Raw genomic sequence first — 25,046 nt, 5'->3', positions numbered from 1 at the left:
TGCTTCATAAAGAAACAAAATTATGCTTTACTAACACTTTTACTACTAAAAGTTAACTAAATATAGTAGACTACCAACAGTTAATTTAATAATTTACTTTGGTAGGTCTATGTGCTGGTTTCATCTGCTGCTACTCTATGGAAATGAGTCTACTCCTCACCAAAGCACTAAAAAGAGGCTTCACACGTTAAATAATTATAGAAACTATAGTAGTGGTAACAACTCCTTTTACTTTTTATTGGGTAATTTTTCCATAGATTATGACTAATTTGATGTAACTTTTGCATGCGTAGAGGTGGAGGTAAGAGTAACATTCACCGCTGGAAAAATTAAAACGCATTTAATATTGACTTTTCTAACACAATAAATATTTAATATGTCTTGGATGATAAGTGATAAGGTATTGTTTTACATTTTTACTAATTTTAGTTATATGTTTTTTTCTATTACTTGAAGAATTGTTGTTTCTATGCGAAATTCTTAAATAATCTATTATGTAATATACTTAATTCTATTCCTTGATATTGGAACTATGTGTACAGCCAAAGGTACGGCTTCATGGGTGGGACTTTAAGACAGAAGAGGAGCGGAGAACATACAATAAGCAATGCCGAAGGCTGCAAGTGAGTAGTACCGGCCGCAACGCGGCAAGTGCTATTTCTAGTTTAATACAATTTTGTACCATACATGAAAAAAATATTGTTTTATTCTTATCAGCCATCATTATAAAATGTTTGTTTTATTCTTATTAGCCATGTTATAAAAATATTGTTTTATTCTTATCAGCCATCATTGAACATTAAATATTGTTTTATTCTTAGCAGCCACCATTGAAAATTAAAGTCATTATAAAAATATTGTTTTATTCTTATCAGCCATCGAACATTAAGTCTTTAGATTATATACCAAGTGGTATACCAAGTCTTTGGATTGTATTAATAAGTCAGCTTGCAAGCATCGATACTCTTGGGTGGTCAAGAACCATGGCTGAAATCATTACCTAACCCTTATATAAACCTAACGCATCCTCCATCTTCACACACGGAAATATATATCTAATTATACCCCCCCCCCCCCCCTTTCTCTTTCTAGAATCAGAATGGAACCCTCTCATGACATAAAAGTACAAAATCCTCAAGAGGTGGAGATTACATCTCAACGCAACCATAGTGGTAATGGTAAAGTAGAGGCTGACATCAACAATGGTGTGTGCTTGACATGGAAAGACTTGTGTGTTATGGTGCCCGATGGACAAACCGGTGGAACCCGATCCATACTTCAAGGTGTTACGGGGTATGCCAGACCTGGGGAGCTCCTAGCTATTATGGGTCCTTCTGGCTCTGGAAAATCCACGCTTCTTGATGCTTTAGCAGGTATAAAGCAATCTGGTTCAAAGAAACCAAATCTCCATGCATTACTAATCATGCTAACAATTGGCAATTGTTTTGCAACAAAGAAACAGTTAGCCCGGTTAGGGTGGACGGAATGGATCATGATCATCCGTAAGGGTGTAAATGAGTGAAGCTTGAACTCCACTAGGTTTGAGCTTTGTTTCTAAAGCTCAAATTCGGCTCGCTTCGAGTTTTTTTTTTCTAGAGCTCGTGGGTAGTTTTTCAAGCTCGGGCTTGTCTGATTCATTATTTATTAATTAATCTATATTAACTATAACAATTTTTTGTCAAATTTATACATAACATAATATGTATGTATATATATTCATTATTTAGTTATTTTTATGGTACTTTTTTACATATTCAGCTTTTTTGGAGTCGATCTCGAGTAGCTTGCAAGTAGCTCGGCTCATTTTCACCTCTAATCATCCTAATCACGATTATAATTTTGGTCGGTATCCATGGCACTGTATGGATCTTTAATTCATCCCACCCTCTTCATCCTGATCATCCCCATCCTCTTCATAAATCTCCATCCTGATTATGACCACAATCCCCTCCACCCAGACATTGATTCTTTCATTTGCCTAGGTGGACTGGGTAATGATCTCCATCCTGTGAATGTACCGTCCACCCTTATAATGATAAAAAATAGCATTACAGTTTTAACTAATATTTTGTAGTGTGTTGTTAAGGATTGAACATCCCTAAAGTGTACACAATGCCATTGCATCGTACAAGTTGTATGATAGATTAAAACGCCATAGGGTCGTATGGGTCATTCATTGGTTACATCAGTCGTTTATTTGTGAATCTGGACATCATACGTGCCATATGATTTACCTTTCATACAAACCATATGAACACATTTCACCCCTATCATGCGGCCTGTATGACCTATCATAATTGTGTTTGTTTAACATTTTCCATTTGGTATGCAGGGAGACTAGATCGCAAGACTAGGAATACTGGTGATATTTTAGTTAATGGAATCAAGAAAACCCTAGCATATGGGACATCGGTAAGAACTAAATATATGTAGGAAATGTGATTTTATTAGGATCATCCTTGATCTCGTTTTTATTTGATAAAGCAAAGATACTGAAAAATAAAACCCTCTAGGCTTATGTGACTCAAGATGATACACTGATCACAACACTTACTGTCCGGGAAAGCGTCTACTATTCAGCACAACTTCAACTACCAGACTCCATGTCTAAAACAGAGAAGAAGGAGAGAGCGGAAATGACGATAAAAGAGATGGGTCTTCAAGATTCGATCGACACGAGGATTGGAGGGTGGGGAGCTAAAGGTCTGAGTGGAGGCCAGAAGAGACGAGTTAGCATATGTATCGAGATTTTAACTCGTCCTAAGCTTCTCTTTCTTGACGAACCAACAAGTGGCCTTGATAGTGCGGCCTCGTACTACGTGATGAGCAGAATCGCAAGGCTTGATCAGCACGAAGGAAGGACCATCATTGCATCCATTCACCAGCCATCCAGTGAAGTATTTGGGCTTTTTCATAATCTATGTCTCCTTTCTTCTGGAAGAACAGTTTACTTCGGAAAGACAAGCTATGCAAATGAAGTATGGTTATCATACAATTGTTAATTCATGTCTAGATGGTTTTTTATCGATGGTAAGCTAAATTTATATCTTATTTGGATGCAGTTTTTCACTTTAAATGGCTTCCCTTGCCCCAATTTCCAGAATCCGTCTGATCACTTTCTTAGAACAATAAACAAGGATTTTGATGAGGTAACTTCTTTGCATAACACTAATTTGTATTCATCATACTTGGATATTGGGTAGTTGATTGTACATCTTTTTTATTGCATATGATTCCAAGAGCATGCCCAACTTGGGGTAATTCGTGGCCCACTTGGAGTGCCTTTGAGATGGGTACTAATTTGTTTTTGGTCACGGTTTTCTTTCTGTATAAATATACACACAGTATTGTATTGTTCTAAAATATATTTAATTGCTACATATATATAATTTATAAGTTTTTAATATATTCGAAGTGATTTTGTACATCTTCAATATATATTAAATGATTTTACTATATGTTTTAAGCCTTGAAAAATTATGTGACCAGAATTAGAGCTAAATATGCCAACTAGATTTATTTTTATTTCAATCTAGAATAAAATATCTTCTTAGTATGCCAACTAGATTTATTTTTATTTGTATAATCTAGAATAACATATTTTTTTAATTGATGGGATACTTGTTGTATGTAATGTCTAATTGTTTGAAGTCCCAACTTTAGAACTTTCCTAGTTTTTCAAAGACTATAATATTTCATAAATACAATTATTATTTCAAATAATACCGAAATGAAAATAAAGTTGTATAGTATAAAAAATTAATTTTGAAAAATAATGGTAAACGGTGGTGATGATATGGAAGAGTGTGGATATGTTTTTAAATGGAGAGAATACATGTGTTTCGAATAACTAGAAATCTAACGTTTCTTTGACTGATTAGACGGGTTTATATATGTTTTTGTGGTTTGGCCAGGACGAACATGGTCTAACATCATTATTGAAATTCACAGGATATCGAACTAGGTTTAGGTGGAAGGAAACCTACAGAGGAAGTTATTAAAACCTTAGTAGATTCCTACAAATCATCCACTACTTACCAAGAAGTGAACAATACGGTTGCTGAAATATGCGAAAAGGTAAGTTAGATATTTAAAAATAACAAGCTAATATCATAATAGATTGTTCGGTTTGTGGTACTAACAGTTAGATGTATAAGAATGGACAACGTTGGCTCACCCGTCACCGAACGAAACTTGGTGATTCAATTAATCACCGGTCTCACAGAAGCTTATGCCACTGTTGGTGCCATCCTACAAAATACCAAGCCATTTCCTTCTTTTTACGAAGCGCGTTCCCAACTAATACTCGAAGAAACCACCAAAGCAACCCGTGTCAAAAACGACACCGCACTTCATACTGCCCACCAAACGACTCCAACCCCTCAATCTCCCTCTCCTCAACCAACTCAAGCTTCATCACGAGGTGGTCGCGGCCGGGGTCGCGGTCGTGGCAGGGGACGTGGAAGGCAACCTGCTACAAATCAATCTTGGCCACACTACCAGGCTGGCACAAACAGGCCCATAACTTGGCCAAGCCCCTTCGGTTATTACTGGGCCGCACCTCCCTGCCCTTTTCCCACAAACCCACCACAAAACTCAAGGCCTGTGACACCTTCTCAACAACCGGGAATCCTCGGACCAAGACCACACCAAGCTTACACCACCTCCGAGCCTACTCACACGCCAACAGAACTTGACCAAGCGTTCAATGCCTTCTCACTTTATCCGCCGGATCAAAATTGGTACATGGATACGGGCGCCACAGGTATAATGACCAACAACTCTACTAATCTCACTTCTCAAATTCAAAAAGTTTATGCCCGAAACATAATCGTCGGTGATGGCAATAACATTCCAGTTCTTGCGATTGGAAATCATACCCTTCCACATCCTTTTCCAAATTTTAAATTAAATAATATTCTTTTCGCACCAAAACTAGTTAAGAATTTAATATCCGTCCGACGTTTCACCACCGACAACAATGTTTCAATCGAATTTGATCCGTTTGGTTTTGATGTGAAGGATCTCCAAACCCGGAAGCACCTCCTTCGATGTGATAGTGTCGGTGATCTTTACCCACTAACACTACCTTCAAGTATTCAAGTTCAAGATTCTAGTACTCCGCCTACTTCGTTTTTGGCCGTGACCCAAGACACATGGCACCGACGTCTTGGACATCCCGGAAATAATATTTTGAGATGTTTGAAACCTATTTTGCATTCTTTTTCAAATAATGTTAAACCCTCTACTGTTTGTGCCTCGTGTGTTTTTGGCAAACAAGTTAAATTTCCCTTTTATGATTCTAATACTAGGACTTCTTTACCTTTTGATATAGTGCATAGCGATTTATGGACATCCCCGGTTCTCTCCTCTACCGGGTGTCGTTATTATGTTCTATTTTTAGATGATAAAACCAACTTCTTATGGACGTATGCCATTGCTTCTAAATCTCAAGTTTTTTCTAAATTCATCGAATTTCACAAATTGATTGCAACCCAATTTCACACAACCATAAAATGTTTTCAATGCGATAATGGCCGAGAGTATAATAACATTTCTTTTCATAAATTTTGTGCCTCAAATGGTATGACTTTCCGTTTTTCATGTCCGTACACATCTCCTCAAAACGGTAAATCGGAACGCAAAATTCGGTCAATTAACAATATCATGCGTACCATTTTATCTCAATCCTCGGTACCCCATACATTTTGGCACCATGCTCTAGAACATGCCACTTATTTGTTAAACATTCTACCCACCAAAGTTCTCCAAAATTCCACACCCACTTTTTGCCTTTATAATCGCCACCCATCCTATGACCATTTACGCGTTTTCGGTTGTCTTTGCTATCCTCTCCTCCCTTCTTCTACTATTCATAAACTCGCGGATCGCTCCACTCCGTGTGTTTTTCTTGGTTATCCCGCAAATCACCGGGGTTTTAAATGCTTCAACATCAAAACCAAACAAATCACTATCTCCCGAAACGTCGTTTTTGACGAAGGCGTCTTTCCATTTGCTAACCCCTCACCCAACCCCTCCTCCTATGATTTCTTAACATCCACACCATATCCTTTTTATTGGACCACCCCACCTAATCCCACCTCTACCTCCCAAAATTCTAATACCCAGAACAATCCACCTACTGTTCAAAACTCACCCCCTAATAATTCTACCAATTCTCCCTCACCTACTGTCGTCCCCCTACCTCACCAATTCACTCACCAAGACCCAACATCCCCTCACCATTTAATTATGACCATCCCCCAAACCAACCAATCCATTCACACCCACAACTCGAGACCCACAGCCCACGAGCCCAACAACCACCAAACACCCCTTCACCTCCACCCGAGACCCATCCAAACCAACCAGCCCATCCCGATTCACACCCACACACCGTAAACCATCAGACCCAACCCATTCGCACTATCAATACCCGTTCCATGTCTGGCATCTATAAACCTAAACAATTATTTAATTTAAACACCACAACTTCTAAAAAAATTTCCCCACTACCTAAATCCCCAACCGAAGCCCTCAACGATCCAAACTGGAAAACTGCCATGGCTGACGAATTTCGGGCACTTATTGAAAATGGGACTTGGGAATTAGTACCAAAACGGACTGATATGAATATCGTTCGGAGTATGTGGATTTTTAGGCACAAAAAGAAAGCGGACGGTACTCTTGAGCGATACAAAGCCCGTTTGGTTTGTGATGGTAGATCTCAACAAGTTGGTATTGATTGTGGAGAGACGTTTAGTCCGGTTGTTAAACCGGCAACTATTCGAACCGTTTTATCATTAGCATTGTCGAAATCATGGCCAATACATCAACTTGACGTTAAAAACGCTTTTCTACATGGCCATCTTAATGAAACGGTTTTCATGCATCAACCAATGGGTTTTCGGGATGCCACATATCCGAATCATGTTTGTCTTCTAAAGAAGTCTCTATACGGGCTCAAACAAGCTCCGAGGGCATGGTACCAAAGATTTGCCGATTTTGTGTCAAAGATGGGATTTCAACACAGCAAATGTGATCATTCTCTATTCATTTTCAAACAAGGATCCCATATGGCTTACATCTTACTCTATGTGGACGATATCCTCTTGATTACTTCTACCAATGATCTTCGTGAAAAATTTATGGCTCTCCTATCCAAAGAATTTGCCATGACCGATCTCGGTCCTTTAAGCTACTTTCTTGGCATTTCGGTGACACGGTCAAACAACTCACTATTTCTTTCCCAAGAAAAGTATGCTCGAGAAATATTGAACCGTGCCGGTCTCACGGATTGTAAGCCGGCTGCCACTCCCGTTGATACTCAAAACAAGTTGAGTAACACACACGGTTCTCCTGTTGACAATATCACGGAATATAGGAGTTTCGCGGGCGCCTTACAATATCTCACTTTTACACGACCGGATATCTCTTATGCAGTCCAACAAGTGTGTCTTCATATGCATGATCCAAAAATGACCCATTTGAATGCCCTCAAGCGAATCCTAAGATATGTCAAAGGCACCATAACCTATGGCTTACATCTACAACCGTCACAAACCTCCTCACTTGTGGCTTACACGGATGCGGACTGGGGAGGGTGTCCCGACACCCGTCGGTCAACTTCGGGATATTGCGTTTACATGGGCGACAACCTTTTATCATGGTCTTCAAAACGCCAACCCACAATGTCACGTTCTAGCGCCGAAGCCGAATACCGTGGCGTCGCGAATGTAGTCTCTGAAGTATGTTGGCTACGCAACCTTCTCCTGGAAGTTCACCATCCACTAGATCGAGCAACCTTGGTGTATTGTGACAACGTAAGTGCTATCTATCTTGCGGGCAATCCCGTTCAACATCAACGTACCAAACATATCGAAATGGACATTCATTTTGTCCGTGAAAAGGTCGCCAAAGGCCTCGTCCGTGTTCTCCACGTTCCCTCCAGATATCAAATCGCCGACATCTTCACCAAAGGCTTGCCAAAGGTTTTATTCGACGATTTTCGGTCCAGTCTCAACATCCGAGAGCCTCCCGCTTCGACTGCGGGGGAGTATAAGAATGGACAGCTTTTGAATAGGCTATAATTGTTCCATGATTGTATCATTTGTATTTATGTATTTTGACTAGCTTGATTAGTGGTCTAGCTCAATTTTAGGAAATGTCATTAATACCCTTTGTATATATGTTATACGATGCATGGAATGAAAGGCAAGGAAATTACAATTCCATTAAGATGAATATTTTCTTGGAAATTTTATAGAGAGATGAAGCACATGACAATAATAAAGACCATGCAAGCTTCTTAACCCAATCTCTTGTACTCACGAGGAGGTCTTTCGTCAACATGCGTCGTGATCTTGGCTACTATTGGTTGCGCCTTGCTATCTATTTAGCGTTGGCCTTAGGTCTTGGAACACTCTACTATAATGTTGGGTCAACCTATACTTCGGTTGAGGTAACACAATTTAGATTATGTCCGAATCTAAACATGTTCCAAAAACAATCTAATAAACACTTACAAATCATATTATTTCTATCATCATACATCATGGATTTTAAACTTGCAGGCTAGAAGTTCGATGCTGATGTTTGTGGCTTCATTCTTAACATTCATGGCCATAGGGGGGTTCCCCTCATTTGTGGAGGACATGAAAGTATTCGAACGTGAAAGATTAAATGGACATTACTCAACAGGGGCTTTTGTTATAGCCAATACCCTATCATCAATACCATACTTGTTACTAGTATCCGTGATTCCAGGGGTAGTAGCATACTACCTCGCAGGACTTCGTGACGGATTTGATCACTTTGTATACTTCACATCCGTAATATTTGCTTGTATGCTGGTAGTTGAGAGTCTAATGATGACCATCGCGAGCGTAGTTCCAAACTACTTATTGGGAATCATAGTGGGTGCGGGGATTCAGGGCTTCATGATGATAAGTGGTGGGTTCTTTCGCTTACCAAATGATTTACCGGACCCGTTTTGGAGATACCCTTTGTTTTACATCGGATTTCACAAGTATGCTTTTCAAGGATTGTTCAAGAATGAGTTTGAAGGAGTAAGGTATGCATATAACGAAGCCGGGGTGCCAAAAGTTATGGATGGAGAGTATATATTGAGGGTAAAATGGCAAGTTGAAATGGGTTACTCAAAGTGGATTGATTTGTTGGTATTACTAGGGATGGTGGTGGTTTGGAGGGTCTTGTTTTGTGTTTTTATCATGATTGCTGAGAAGGTTAAGTCTGGTTCAATGACTTTGGTGTCTTCTATTCCAGAGAAGCAGAAAGTGCAGGTGATGGTTAATCCTGTTGCCACACCTTCTCATTAAGTATTTCTTTTACGTGATTGGAGTTTGATGTAACAACTTTGATGGAGTAGAGTATGTCTGAAAAAATCGTAAATTTAATAGTCGAGTTAACTGCCATTTTCGTCCCTGTGGTTTGGTCACTTCGGCCATTTCAGTCCATTTTTCAAAAATGCGCCATTTTCCTCCCCGACGTTCTGGAAATGTGCCATTTCAGTCCAAAAATCATAACCCAGTTAAGTCGGTTTGTAAATAAGGACTGATTGTGTAAATTTGTAACATAAAGGACTGATTGTGTAAATTTGTAACACCACCACCACTAGCCCTGCCACCACCACCACTCCGCTGCCACCACCACCACCACCACCACCGCCACCACAGCCACCACCGCCACCACAGCCACCACAGCCACCACCGCCACCACAGCCACTGCCACCACTCTCTCCCTACTCTCTCTCTCTATGCTGGAGATGTAGTTTGATCGGAGAAGAGGATGTCACGGTGAACAGGGTGGTTCAACGATGATGAAGAAGATTAATGGAAGATGATGATAGTTGCAGGTTTGGTCGCCGGTGGGAGTGAATCGGAGAATACGGAGATGAAAATGAATGGTCTGCAATCACCACCACCATCAAAACAGTCAATGAAAATTCAAATATTTGAACAAGTTACTGTTCATCGTCTTCCCCAAAACAGTCAACGAAAGTTAAACCCGATCCGATTTCGATTCCAAAAACATGATTATAATGTAATTAAACTTGCAGAAACATAATATAAGTAATAACATACTGATTTAACAAGTAAAACCGATCCGGTATCGTTTGGAATGGCGGCGCGACTAAGCTCCGGCGATGGTTTTTCCGGCGAGACTTGCAGAGGTGATCAGCTATAAGTCAAACTTAATTCTCAAAAACTTAATTAACAATTACAAATCTTATAACAACCGATAACAAACATAGAATAAATCAACTGATAACTACCTGAAACAGAGGCGAACGTTAGGGCTTGTTCAATCATACGGATCTGAGCGGAACGGTGATCGGAGAGTTCAACTACCTGAAACAGAGGCGAACGTTAGGGCTTCTGCTGCTGGTCATCATCTGCCGCCGTAACCTTCTCCGTCATCGGCGTTGCCGATTCAGTTGGTGGCGGCGGAGGTCTAGTGTGGCGGCGGTGAAGGTGATGGTGGTGGTGGTGGTGGTGGAGGTGAAGGTGATGGTGGTGGTGGTGGTGGTTTAGAGAGAGAGGGAGTAGAAAGAGAGAGAGTGGCGATGATGACGGCGGTGGTGTTTTTGGGATGGTGGTTGATGATGATGGCGGAGGATGATGACGGCGGTGGTGTTTTAGGATGGTGGTTGATGATGAGGAGAGGAGGATGATGACGGCAGTGGTGTTTTTGGGATGGTGGTTGATGATGACGGCGGTGGTGTTTTTGGGATGGTGGTTGATGATGACGGCGGAGGATGATGACGGCGGTGGTGTTCTGTAGCGGTGGTTGACCGGCGGTGGAAGTGTAGGTGATGGTGGTGGTGGGTTAGAGAGAGAGTAGAGAGACAGAGCAGTGATTTGTGTGTTTATATATTATAGATTTTATAATTATATAAATATTTATACATTTTACTTAAATGGTCCTTTATGTTAACAAATTTACACAATCAGTCCTTATTTACAAACTGACTTAACTGGGTTATGATTTTTGGACTGAAATGGCACCTTTCCAGAACGTCGGGGAGGAAAATGGCGCATTTTTGAAAAATGGACTGAAATGGCCAAAGTGATCAAACCATAGGGACGAAAATGACAGTTAACTCTTAATAGTCCATATGAAAGTCGTAATTCATTGTTAACTAGAGCATATGGGTATAATCATAGTTCTAAATTACAGTTAAAATAAACGAAAGAAGTAAGGATAGAATAAAAGTAAATGTCTTAACCCTCAACTTCATCTGTTGGACCACCTTACATAACACCTTCATACCACTACTATAGGCTACAACCCCTTTGGTCCTTAGTTATACGGAACACAGATGAGTGCAGTGTATTAGCATAACAAGCATCGTTCTATATTCCAAGATGTTGTCATGGATTAAATAGCAGAGCAATATGCAGTAACTAAAAGCAATTAATATATGATTTGTGTGTATATATATATAGGGGAAGGTTCAAATGAAAACTACTAGTTATTATGAAAACTCGAAAACTAATTAAAAAAAGCCAAAAAAACATACAAAAAAAATTTTTTTTTTTTTGCAATCAAAATTTCGCAGCTTTTTAATATAAAAAAAAATTTCAAAAAAAAAAAAAAAAAAATTTTGTGTAGTGCACATGTGTAATACTGCACATATGTATGTGTACTACACATGTGTATTATTACACATGTGCACTACACAAAAATTTTTTTTTTTTTTAAAAAGTTTTTTTTATATATAAAAACTAGCGATTTTTATAAAAAAAAATTGAAAAAAAAAATTTTGTGTGTTTTTTAGGCTTTTTTTAGTTAGTTTTCACAATAAAAGTGGTTTTCATTTGAACCATCCCATATATATATATATATAGGTAGAGGATCCTGTAAAAAGTGCTCAAAGTGTGAGAAGTGTGAGAAGTGTGTTATAACACTCTATATAATACTATATAACACTATATAAACACCGTATAAAAATATGTAACACCATATAATATCATATAACACTATGTAACACTATATATCATTATATAACAAATATAACACTATAGTTTGTCTGATAGCATGTCTATGATAGATGTATAGTGTTATATTTGTTATATAATGTTATATAGTGTTACATAGTGTTATATGGTATTATATGGTGTTACATATTGTTATACGGTGTTTATATGGTGTTATATAGTATTATATATAGTGTTATAATACACACCTCACACTTTAGGCCCTTTTTACACTATCCTTACCCTATATATATATATATATATATATATATATATATATATATGCTACTTCATAGTTTCCTTGCATTAATATAATAAACCGGCCAGCAGCCCGCCAGTGGTCTTCCCTCTCACATGTCTCTGTCTTTGATTGTTGTGGTGGTCGGCTGGGGGTGATGATGACTGGTAGAGACAGGGGTTTAGGAGGTTGCGAAGGATACGCGTGTGAATGAAGCTTGATGAGACAGAGTGTGGGCAAAATAAAGTAACCACGTCATAAACTGGTAAATACTGTTCATAAGCTTAGTTTTTTAATATATAGGATAATTCTTTTGATGAATGGTAAATAAAAATGTGAAAATGCTCATAAGCTAATCACCTATAGTGTGTAACAAGCCAAATTACTCTCTGGAAATTTATAGCAAGGTACAAACATAAGAATCAGAATCAATGTCCCAAATTTGACACTCAACCAACTGATACGGTTGAAACGTCCGAGCCACATAGCAACCGTCCAACATGCATAATCCGAAAACAAAGAATAACTTCACACATAAGAAGGTCTCCGACTGCTGGTTTGTATGATCACGGTCCTCCTGGTTGCGCCATTAGGTCTTAAGTTCTCGCTTTCTGGCGTCACGTAGGGTTAGGTACATTTGTAATTATGAACTGTAATATGTGAAATTAAGTTTCGTATTAGTAATTTGTGAAATCCAAATTAAATTTCAATATCTAAGCAAATTCCAATTCCATTACATTGCATGAAACGAAGGCTACCTTAGTTTTTTACTAGCAATTTGTGAATTAAATTTCTTATTGACTGTTATAAATGCGATTTGTGAATTGGATACGCCATGCATTTCGCATTATGATTCATTATTTTATGCCACTATGATCGCTTTGAAACTGTATAAATCAATTTTGGGGGAATTTGACACTAACAATCAAAATGTAGGAGAATTGTTTTAGGGAATTTGGGGAAGTGGTGGATTGTTTTCAAACATATAGTCTAAATGTCCCATTAATTCAATCTGAACATGATTTTTTTAACCGTTTATTAGCTCCAAAAATTTTCTGTGACATTAGTTTACTTTTAGGTGTATTAAGAATTTTAGTGTAGAGAACCACACCTAAGAGAACCAGCATGATGTTTGAAATAGAGAAACTCTTTTGACACACTTCTCCAAGAAAAAGGGTATTAAATAGAGTAGTTTTGTCATTGATTGATAATACTAGATTTACATGAGCTGAGTATTTAGATAACAGTCGGGTATCTGGCCTTTTGTGTATGAAAAGAAAGATTCTCAATTTCTCATTACTGCTCTTCCAATTCAATATAATGGGATTTGGGGTAATAAAAATTCGAGAAAATATAAAAGCCAAAAATTTATTAATATAATCAAACGGGTAGCCGGCATAAAACTGAAAGGGGTTAACTTTTGTGGAAAATTTGAAGAGAGAGAAAACTAAACGCTTAGGGCATACGGAGTGGTAATCGGCAACATGCGGCAAACATGTTTACCACTCGGCAAACACCACCACCAACAAAGTTTGCCGCTTCCAAGTTTACCAAATCGGTGGTGTGATGCCGATGCGGTGAAGTAGAGGGTGTGTGTGGTGGGGTGGGGTCCATTCCTATCTCAACCAATCACAATTTTTTCCTTTTTTTTTAAAAAAATAGTTTACCACTTCACCAAGTGTCTAAACCATTGCCAACAATTTTCAGCAAAGTTTAAACACTTTTGCCTGATTGACATGGCGTGCTCTGATTGGTCGGTTTTTTAGTTTACCACTCCAAAGTGTTTAACCACTCCTTACACCCTTAATACGAAAGGAACACACACATATCTCTGCATTGATGATCTTATTGAGATAAAGTAGTGTAGGGGTATGTTCCTAAATCCTACTCAAAGCCTTACAAACCATGCACAGAAGACTATGGTCCTAAAGCCTGCGCAAGGCCTTACAAACCATGCGCACGGAAGACCATACCTAAACTTAGCAACACAACGTTAACGTTCAGCTATCACCAGAGCAAATGCTCAAGCCCTTGTCTGCACATGCAATGCAATGATAGCTAATACAAGTACAAATAGTTTTCGTATAAAATTTTTTAAGTATATACGTTTTCGACCCCCGGGTTTATAATTTTTTTAGCTATATATACGTTTTCGACCCACGATCGGAAATTTTAAGCTTCGCCACTGAGTTCCATTCCTCTAATTTTTTTTTTTTTTTGAACGGCCAACAAACTCAATCCCGAGTACTCTCGGGGCACCCACTGGACAAACGGAGTACTCCGAGAGTAACCCGAGTCCACCACCAATTCCAGGGAAAACCCGGTAACCCACCCGCCCGTAGGCACGACGGTGAAATTACCGGTAAAACCCGTTTGACTTAAGGATCCAACCCAGGTTTCCCTGGGTCTCCTATCATTGCCCACCAATGCCTCACTCTGCACCAAGTGGGAGTCGAACTTGCATCTCTCAAGAGAAATGCAAACCCTCCACCACTTGATCTAGAGATCATTGGCAGTTCCATTCGTCTAATTAATTGCCCCCATACAATGAGCCTCACTTTCTAAGTCCATTCGTCGGCCTTACTTTCCCAATGTAATTTTAATATCAATTAAATCAATGGTGCAGCCCATACGCAAGTTTTTCTTCAGCCCAATAAATTTTGTAATTAAAATCTATGTATTGTCATCAGCCCATCTTCATTTATTCAACACATTCTGCAATCAAAACAAGTTAATTATTAATAAGAGAATAAGTTAGCTCATAATTGTGTAACCAATTAAGGTGTAATAAAAATATTGAGTAAACTACAATTTTACTCTCTGTGGTAAACACCCAACGGCACGTTGAGTTTTTATTTGGTAAAATTGAACAATCAAGCTCCTGTAGTTGTCGATTTGGTCAATCACGTCCCTGCTAACAGATTTCGTTAGTCAACCATTAGTTGACCTGGGCAATATTGTCTTTTCAAGTAAAATTCGAAGGGCAAATGTGTCGTTTGCATTATTATTGAAACAATACCACCACTTCATCTTTATAAGATATTTATGTTCATCAAATCTTTTCATCTTCATCACCATATAACATCTTCATCAACAAGACATACACTCACCCCACAATCATCACCACCTCTGCCACCCCTCTCCACACAACCACCACCACCGCCGCCCTTTCCTCACCTCACCTCACCACAACCACCACTGTCGTCGTAAGAACAATAGCCACCTTTGTTGATTCTTGAACTATAATTCAAGGTTTAGATTAACAGATTTAGAATTAACACCAAAGTTGGGTGGATCTATGGACTTATTGGTAGCACTTTGATATGTAATAGATCAATCTGAAGAAAGTTTGATCGTGACTAGCCATTCTTTGGCTAAATTCTTCTTTGACATTTTGCTCTAACATGTGACCTAGTACATGTGGCATTTCTTGAGACCTTGAATGCCATTGGCATCGTATTACAGGCCCAGGTTGAACTCCTATCAAGAATCAGATGTAACGATGAAATTAAGAATCAGATGTATGCACGAAATCAAGAATAGATTGCAGTTCTAGCAAAACAAAAATCAAGATTCAAGATTTAACAAACAAGAAGCTAAATCAACACTAAATTATCAACAATTTCATCCAAACACCTCTATCTCACACCTGCATCACCATACCTGCATTACCATCCCCATCCCAACCATACTTGCATCACCACACCTACATCACCATCCAAACACCTCCATCCCACCGTCCCACCCCAACCATACCCTCCCGTCGCCCTGCTAACATCCAACAAACATCTCCATGTCACTGCACCACCCAAACCATAGGGCCCCACGGTCGCTGCCCCTTCCTCGCACTATATTAGGTTTGAGATTGAGTAGAATGTTTGTTACCAAATCAACACTGATCAGTTTAAGTGAAGCCGGAAAAGATGATCATAGGTTTTCGGGTGGTGGTTGTTGACGGATATTGTGAAAAGGTGGAAAGATTCCTATAAGACCATCCGTAGTGGGGCGTGATTTTTTAAAAAAAATTGAAAAAAAAAACGCCCTAAAACGCCCCTCCCCCACTACAACCGGCGTTACCGGGCGTTATTTTCGCAAAAAATTGAAGTTGGCGTTTTAATTGAAACGCTTAAGATGCACATGGTGGGGGTTGACTAGCCAATGGGAGGCTTCCAAGTAGTTTCTTTTTTTTTAAACATATCACATGACCATTTTGTTTTTTTTGTTTTTTCTAATTGGAAGTTGCGTTATTGGAATAATGCTCCACTACGCCACTTTTGAAATAATGCCCCACGCTGACTGGGATGACACGTGTCGGATAATGCCCCATGGTGGGGGCATTATTTTTCTAAACCACTACGGGTGGTCTAATGCTTAGATCTGATTGTTGACGGATACTGTGAAAAGGTGAATTGCAAGTTTTGTCCTTTACCTATATACCAAGTTTTAGACGGTGTCCTTTGTTTTTAGAATTGACGAGTTTTGTACATAATGTTTTAAAATAATACATGTTTTGTCCTTTAGTCCTAACCTAATTAAATTTTTTTAATAGTTTAGATGACAAAAGGGTACTTTAGTCTTTTAACCCATTTTTATAAAATGTTTTAACAAATAAAACAAAAATAAATTTAAAAAATTAATCTCTCCCTCTCTCTCTCTCTCTTTCTCTCTCTATATATATATATAGGCAAAAGATCTAATACAAATAATCTGAACATACTAAAGATACAAATTGAAGGAAAACTCAAAAAGACAAGATAGCATTTTTGTAATTACCACCAACTATCAAAGTTACTATACAAATGTGAACTCAACCAAAAATACCTAAAAACATAATTTTTTTAACATTTTTTATTAAAAAATCGCTACATTTTGTTAGCAAAAAAAAAAGTATGCTACTAAAAGTAGCGATTTTTTAATAAAAAATGTAAAAGAAAATAAAATAATTTGTGTGCTTTTTTTTACTTTTTTTAGATTTTTTAAGGTTTTTTAGGGGTTTAGTTTTTAGCATTTTAGCTTGGGTGGGGGGGGGGGTTAGGTTTTTGGGGGTGGGGGGTTAGGTTTTTTGGGGTGGGGGGGGGTTAGGTTTTTTAGGTATATTTGTAGAGTAACTTTGATAGTTATTGATAATTACAAAAATGCCACCTTGTCTTTTTGAGTTTTCCTTCAATTTGTATGTTTAGTATCTTAAGATTAGAGTTAAATGCTTGGTTGGTCCCTGCTGTTTTCAAAAATTGCAGACTTGGTCCCAGTGGTTTACTAATTACACGCGTGGTCCCAAAACTTGTCAAAAATGCACTCGGTTGGTCCCCAGCCCTAACATCAGTTAAATTTCTCAGTTAAGTCCATGTTAAATGACCAAAATACCCTTGCTTATTAACTCTCTTTACATTTAACTCTCTTTCTCTCTGTATACCACACACTCTCTCTAACTTTACAGCTCTCTATCTCTCTCCACCACACTCTCTCTCACAGATCCCACCACCACCTCCGACCTCTCACCACCATCAACCGACCATCACCACCATTAACCCACCTGCCACCGCCACCACCATCAACCTACCACCACCCGACACCCACCTGCCATCAACCCACCACCACCCGCCACCCACCACCACAACCCACTAAATCTGGCCACCGTCTTCATCTACTCTCTCCCTGACCAACAAATCCGGTCAACATCTGCATCTCCTGTTCTACACGTATCACCCCATTTCCTCTTTCTACCCCAACCCCTGCATACACCCCACCATTGTTTTAGACCTAAAAAAATGAGAGAATGGGAGATGTGATCGGAAGAGAAGCCGCCGACCATGGCCTATGGTCGGCCGGCCTGTTCAGACCATGAAGAGAGAGAACAGAGGCGACAGTGACGGTTGTAGCTAGGAGGGTAATGGGGTGGTTTGTAATTGTTCCGGTTGTAGCAGGTTACAAAGCCGTTGTCCTAGGGTCTCGATAATGTCCGCTGTGGTAATCAACCTGCAAATTATAGGTTAAAAAAAGAATAGCTTTTGTGAGAGTAAACATTAATTGAGGTGTTGTTGCTCTTTGCTTTCTTTTAAAACTTTCTTCTATTCATCACTACCAGTTTTCCGTGACGGCCACTCACATGGCAATCACCACCAAAATCATCGATTTACAATTTCATGTTTAGGCATCTCCTCAAGAGGTTCAAATTTCTCCACAAAGTTGTTCAAATTTCACGATTTAAACCCTAAGGTGGTTGAATATTTTCCATGTTCCTGGTCAAGAACCCTCGATATGCGGTAATTTGTTGGCCAGATAAAGAAAGGAGATGCAGATTTTGGTCGGATTTGTTGGTCAGGGAGAGAGTAGATGAAGACGGTGGTCGGATTTGGTGTGTTGTGGTGGTCAGGGATAGAGTCATGAAAATTATAAAGAGAGTTAATAAGCAAGGGTATTTTGGTCATTTAACATGGACTTAACTGAGAAATTTAACTGATGTTAGGGCTGGGGACCAACCGAGTGCATTTTTGACAAGTTTTGGGACCACGCATGTAATTAGTAAACCACTGGGACCAAGTCTGCAATTTTTGAAAACCACAGGGACCAACCAAGCATTTAACTCTTAAGATTATTTGTACAAGAACTTTACCCTATATATATATATATAAAATATGTCTACCGCTCTCTCTCTATCTCTCTCTACCTCTCTCTCTCTCTACATCTCTCTCCACCACCACCACCAACAACCAACACCATCAATCGTCGACAGCCACCACCAGGAACCATCAGAATCCACCACCACCACTCTCAACATCACCACCACACCACCACTATCTACACCAACCACCATCACCCCACCTGCCACCATAAAACCACCACACCACCACTATCTCCTCTAACCACCACCACCATAAAACAATCCCGGATAAAATAAAACATTAAATTCAACACAGAGTACTTTCAAATAAAACATTAAATTCTAGAAAGAGTACTAATTCGGATTCGTATATGCACAAAATATTTAAAACAACCAAACCTGACTTCCGAATTGGTGCAACAACGGTGACGACAAGCTTCCATTCTGCCAATTCTTGGTAAATATCGTTTGGAACTACCGCTATATAACACGTTAGAACCGTCACCTTAAAACCATCACCATCCACCCACCACTGATGCAACCCCACCATCACCACTCACCCGCCACCGATGCAACCCTATCGTTTTCAGATTTACACCCTCCAAGAACCAATTGTTTTGAGATCTGTTACTAACCAATCCCATTCCAAAAGGCGTCGTTTTTTAGATTTGCGATGGTGGAGGTCTAGGGTTTAAGGAGGGTGTTCAGGTGGGTTTTCAACATTACAGAGAGTGGGGGAGTTAAAGAGAGAGAGGGAGTTTTCTTCTATTTGTGTATACATATTATATTTTTGTATAAAAATAGTCCCTGGATATATATTATTTACAAAATAGTCCATACTGAGTGAAATGACAGATATACCCTAATGTGTAAGGTACGTGACATAATTTAATGTTAAAAACTAACTAGGTTAGTGCCAAAGGACATGTCGTGCAAGATTTTGAAAAAAAAGTATAAAACTTGTCAACTTTAAAGACAAAGGACAACGCCTGAAACTTGGTATATAGATAAAGAACAAAATTTGTAATTCACTCTTTTGGTGATTTTGTAAACTTATTTTTATGGAATTTTGTTGAGGAGTGAAGGTAAGGTAGCTAGGGTTTTAGGTTCTGTTTGTTTTTTGGCCAGAAGTACTTCTGGCCACTTATGTCTGCGCGACGCAGACGCGCGCAGACGTTTGATGTCTGCAGCTTGTTTGTTTTCTCGCAGACCTTTCATTAAAAAAGGTCTGCGAGACCTCTTCTTGGAGCAGACATGGACCCAAGTCTTCTCCTCGCAGACGTTTACCTCTTCTTGGCACCACCTGCACCTCCGACACCACTGCTCCGCCACCACCTCCACTCCACCACCACCTCCACCTCCGACACCCCTGCTCCGACACCATCATCGTCATCATCTGTTATCATCATCATCGATGGCAAACAAAACCCCCAAATCGATCGGAAACAAACCCCCCAAAATCGATCACATCTGTTATCATCATCATCGACACCACCTCCACCTCCGAAACCCCCACCTCCGCCGACACCTATCGACCTCCACCTCCGAAACCCTAAATCAATGGCAAACAAAACACCCCAAATCGATCAGAAACAAAACCCCCAAATCGTCATCGATCTGTTACATCATCATCATCATCGATCTGTTACATCATCATCATCATCGATCTGCATCATCATCATCGATCTATGGTGTAGTGGTGACGGTGGTGGCTGTGGTGTAGTGGTGACGGTGGTGGCGTTCGTGAAGTGGTGGCGGTGGTGACGGTGGTGAAGTGGTGGCGGTGGTGAAGTGGTGGTCGCTGGAGAAGTGGAGGTGTGAAGGCGGAGGTGGTGACGGTGGTGGTGATGATGGCGGTGGTGAAGTGGTGGCGGTGTTGAAGTGGTGGCGGTGGTGCAGATTGTAGAGAGAGAGTAGAGAGAGATACTGTGTGTTTGTGTGTTTTAAACCTAGAAGAGGTTTTATAAAAAAAAAAAACAAAAAAACAAACAAACCCTCTTCTTCTTGCAGACTGCAGACATTTGGTCCACCTCTTCTCCTGCAGGTGCCTGCAGATGTGGTCCGCAGACTGCAGACCTTTTCCTACAGAAAAAACAAACAGCACCTTAATGTCGAAATGGGGAGATTGCAGGAAGTGGGTATAGATAAATAAATAAAAACGATAAATAAATAAAGATTTTTTATTTCATAAGTTTAAATACAATAAGATAAGGGTATTTTAGACTTTTCAATGGTCAACTAACAAATTTGTCAAGAGGGACATTATTGATCCAAATCGACAACCAAAGGGACTTGATTGTTTAATTTTTCCAAATAGGGACTCAACATCTCATTGGTGTTTACCACAAGGACTAAAATTGTAGTTTACCCAAAAATATATAATGACCATTTAATTAGTTGACTTGTACACCTACGATAACTACATGACTTTATCGTTTTATGGTTCAAACTATCTACACACCAAGTGTGTAGATAGCCAACCCAAAAAGGTGTTTTTTGTCCTATGTTCATACCCTGCAGTGTCGAGCTGTGGTCAAAGCGCGGCGTTTTGGTCCGATCAACTAGACAAAGACTGACTGGTGTCTGACGGGTCTGTTGACCGGACCAAAACGCCGAGCTTTAACCGCGTTTTGGTCCTGTCAACCAGACCGGGTGTCAGTATTTTGTTTGGTTGACAGGACCAAAACGCGGCCAAAGCTCGGCGTTTTGGTCCGGTCAACAGACCCGTCAGACACCCGTCAGTCTTTGTCTAGTTGTCCGGAACAAAACGCCGCGCTTTGGCCACAGCTCGACACTGCAAGGTGTGCATATAAGACAAAAAACACCTTTTTAGTGTGCCAATAGGCAAATAAGTGTACAAATAGGTACACCTTTCTTATATTGATAATACCACATTACATGAGCTCGATTACTTATTAAAATCTCTTTCATCTTTTTTTTTCTTTTTGTTTATTTAATTATTATTTAATTAGACCGTTTAACTCGTTTTCATTTGAAACTTATGAAATCTAAATATTCACTAATCATAAATAAGATTCAATAAAAACTAACCTAAAACTATTCAAATTGTCACACCCTCAAATTCTATCTGCGTAGTTTTACCGCGAGCCGCGTGACAAATCAGGATCCAAGACACTAGTCATATAGAACAACCTCTATATGAGTAAAAATATGTTTTTGAAAACCAAAGTAAGTTGCAGAAGCATAAATAAATGTAATGTAATGTAAAGCAGTGCGTTAAAACAAACGCCCAAAAACCAACATAAGTAAATGTATGAATGCAAACGCCAAAAATAGTTTTAAATGTCATGTTGTGCTTCTAGACGTGATTGAGTGCCTTAGCGTCCAAAGAAATACATGCAAGAACAAGTGTCAACACATAATGATGAATAAGTTCACAGGTTTTGTTCACAGATGTAAAATAGTTCGTTATTTCAGTTGTTTACATTTTAAAGTAGTGACTAGCAGTTTCTTGTTATATTTGCAGGTAGCTAACCTATGCGTTATGTCACTAAGTGTTCACAACCAAAGCTGACTGTTGATGCGTATACGTTATGTCACTAAGTGTTCGCAGCCGAAGCTGACTGTTTATGTGTTGTTGCCTTTGATTACCAGGTCTATTACTGACCATGGCGATGTGATAGGCAAATTTAATACTCGTTCGACCATTACCGGTTGAGTTAGCGTGACTAACTCGGGTGGGGCTTGTCGGACCCAGTAGTACTACTCGAAATTTCCTCGCTATAATCCAATACTAACGATCCGAGATAAAGGACTTCCTATGATAGTGTGCACTTTCGTGACCATAACTAATATAATAAAAACTCTAACACTAGTGACGTTACTGTACCGTAACGTAAGACATTACTTTACCGTAACGTAATACATACTTTCTCCCCCTGTGTTTTGTAAAAGTTAAAAGTGCAGGGGCCGCGAACTCACCTTCGATTTGCTCGGCTAGAATTAAAGTGACTAAGGGTAGGTGTGGTTAACCACGTACTGATATGATTACCGTTTTAATGTTAGTTGTCATTCATGTAAGTCACTTGAATTCTACACGTATACTAACACATAATATGCAAACACGTTGACACTTAGTTATCCGTTCGTGTGGGTATGTGCATGTGTTGATCTCATAACATGCAACATGTTTAATGATAATCGTTTAGGTATCAAACAATAAGTAAGACCTAGGAGTAACACATAAACATATTTAGTTGAGTTGTTTTCATGAATTTTGCTAAAATACTTGACGAGCTAGAAAAATTACAAATAATTTATGAGGGGTGTCATTAGGTCCGAAAAGGTTTATGAAATTTTCTCAAAGTCTAATTGCTCATAGAAAAATCACCAAAAATATTTAACACATAAAGGGAAATCTCATCACATTTTGTCGACAGTTTACAGTTTATTTTATTTAAAAATCCATGTCGATCCGATTGACGAAATTCTAGTCCGAGAATATTCTAACCTCCCAGCACTATTTACTTTAAAAATTACAAGTATTAATAGTGTGTGTCGGGTGTGATATGTTTTTATTGATATTTTAAGCCTATTTTACACATTAGTCAAGTTTAAAATTTTTAAAACACGATATTCTACTATACTAAACAAACACATGGGTAAGTGCACCCATCGTGAGCGTAGTATAGCGTTGGTAAGATACCGAAGTCGTCCAAGGACACAAGAGCTTTTAGTACCGGTTTATCCTCAACGTCTAATCAAATCAAAAATTTTAGAAAAGGATTTAAATATGAAAAATAAAAACTAAAATGCTGAAAATAAAAATAAAATAAAATGAAAACAGATATACAAGATGAATCACTTGGATCCGACTCGCCTTTAATGTATCCATTGATGATTTTCGCACTTTTGCACTTTTTAAGAGATTATCTTAGTTATAGTAGTAGGCCCCTATTTTTGAAGGTGACGTTACCCTCAACCCAGTGGTTTGAGTCAGCAAGGATACAATCCCAAAGGATTGGAATATTGGAAGATAATTAATTAAGTTATTAATGCGTAAAGTGGTAGGCCCCTCTTTTGAAGGTGACGTTACCCTCAGCTAAGTGGTTTGAGTCAGCAGGGATACAATCCCAAGTAGCGGGTTTAATGTATTAATAATAGTTTACATATGAGGGGATCAAGCCATTCGCACCCCCGCCATCCAATACCAGTGGGTATTGAAGGAGGTCCTAGTAAGCTTGACCCAGGTCCTTGCAGGATCTATACACTGAACAAGGCAAGAACCTTACCAAACCATTCCCTTAACCCCCGACCAGGTAGCCAACATATCTCTATATAGACCGTAGAGATATGAATTGTGAAAATCTTTTACTTTATATAGACAGTAAAGTAATGCCAAGACACCACGGACAAATGATAAGGAAGTTTCACCTTCAACATAAGAAACTAGTTATTAACGTCATTAATACAAAACCAAATAAAAAGTGCGAAAAGATTAAAAATCAAAAGTAATACATTAAATGCTTGTCTTCACCAAGTGATGTAAGAGACTTAGCCAAACATGTCCTTTGATTGACAAGAACTCATACGATCAATCTTGGATCCCGATACTACTACACACACTCTAAGGTGGATGATGGATGATGGTGGTGGATGTGGGTGTTGTAGTGGTGGTGGAGTGGTGGCAAAGTGGGAGAGAGGTGGTTTGCCAAGGGATGCCTTTGAAGTGAACCAAGAACCCCTATTCATAGCCTGAACAAAAGCCCGGCCACGGCCCCGTGTCCGCTGGACACGCCCCCGTGGCCATCATCTTTCTCTTCCTTCATTAATTACTCTTATCTGCATTAGGCTCCACACGGCCCCGTGTGCAAAAGCGTATCTGTACTATCAAGATTTGCAAGATTCTGCAAATCTTAGCGTTGACCATACCCCGTGCTGAGCTGGGCACGCCCCCGTTTTGGGAATAGAAGCTTCCATAATTTGTCCATTTCTCCAGACACCTGACCATGCCCCCGTTTCCGCTGGGCACGGGCCGTGGTCAGCCTCCTGTTTCTTGTTTTTGCTTCTGCTTCGGGAGATGCTGTCGGGCATGCCATGTTTATTCCTTTTCTTTGTATTTATGTTAGTTTTTGCTGAATATATGTTCCTTTTGTTCATTTAAGCTCGTTTGGTCCTGAAAATACAAAAGGAAGACAAAAGCACACTTTCTCCAACATTAGTACTAAAATAGGGTTAGTTTTATGCC

The 25,046-nt window shown here is 39.2% G+C and overlaps 1 protein-coding gene and 1 long non-coding RNA gene across 3 annotated transcripts; one reads left to right on the top strand and one right to left on the bottom strand.

Annotated features, from left to right (window-relative positions):
- The first annotated feature begins 990 nt into the window (after positions 1-990).
- LOC110889980 (ABC transporter G family member 11) lies at positions 991-9,434 on the top strand. 2 transcript variants are annotated; one of them, XM_022137554.2, is made up of 7 exons: positions 991-1,373; positions 2,333-2,412; positions 2,514-2,978; positions 3,063-3,149; positions 3,952-4,077; positions 8,267-8,461; positions 8,574-9,434. In XM_022137554.2, exons 1-7 carry the CDS (start codon positions 1,100-1,102, stop codon positions 9,336-9,338), a joined length of 1,992 nt encoding a protein of 663 aa, XP_021993246.1. In that variant the 5' UTR covers positions 991-1,099; the 3' UTR covers positions 9,339-9,434. The 2 variants fall into 2 exon arrangements, with proteins under 2 accessions (XP_021993246.1, XP_021993247.1); XM_022137555.2 differs by lacking the exon at positions 8,267-8,461 and having other exon boundaries at positions 993-1,373.
- A 5,218-nt stretch (positions 9,435-14,652) lies between these two features.
- On the bottom strand, positions 14,653-19,578 carry LOC110889981. The gene is made up of 3 exons (XR_002564103.2): positions 19,238-19,578; positions 15,047-15,717; positions 14,653-14,952 (listed from the first exon to the last, which is right to left on the bottom strand). It is a non-coding gene; the product is annotated as an uncharacterized LOC110889981 (long non-coding RNA).
- Positions 19,579-25,046: the final 5,468 nt, after the last annotated feature.

Source organism: Helianthus annuus, chromosome 11 (genome assembly GCF_002127325.2).
Source record: "Helianthus annuus cultivar XRQ/B chromosome 11, HanXRQr2.0-SUNRISE, whole genome shotgun sequence".
NCBI classification, from domain to species: Eukaryota; Viridiplantae; Streptophyta; class Magnoliopsida; order Asterales; family Asteraceae; genus Helianthus; species Helianthus annuus.
Note: the sequence above shows the minus strand (reverse complement) of the source record. Positions and strands in the feature narration are given on the sequence as shown.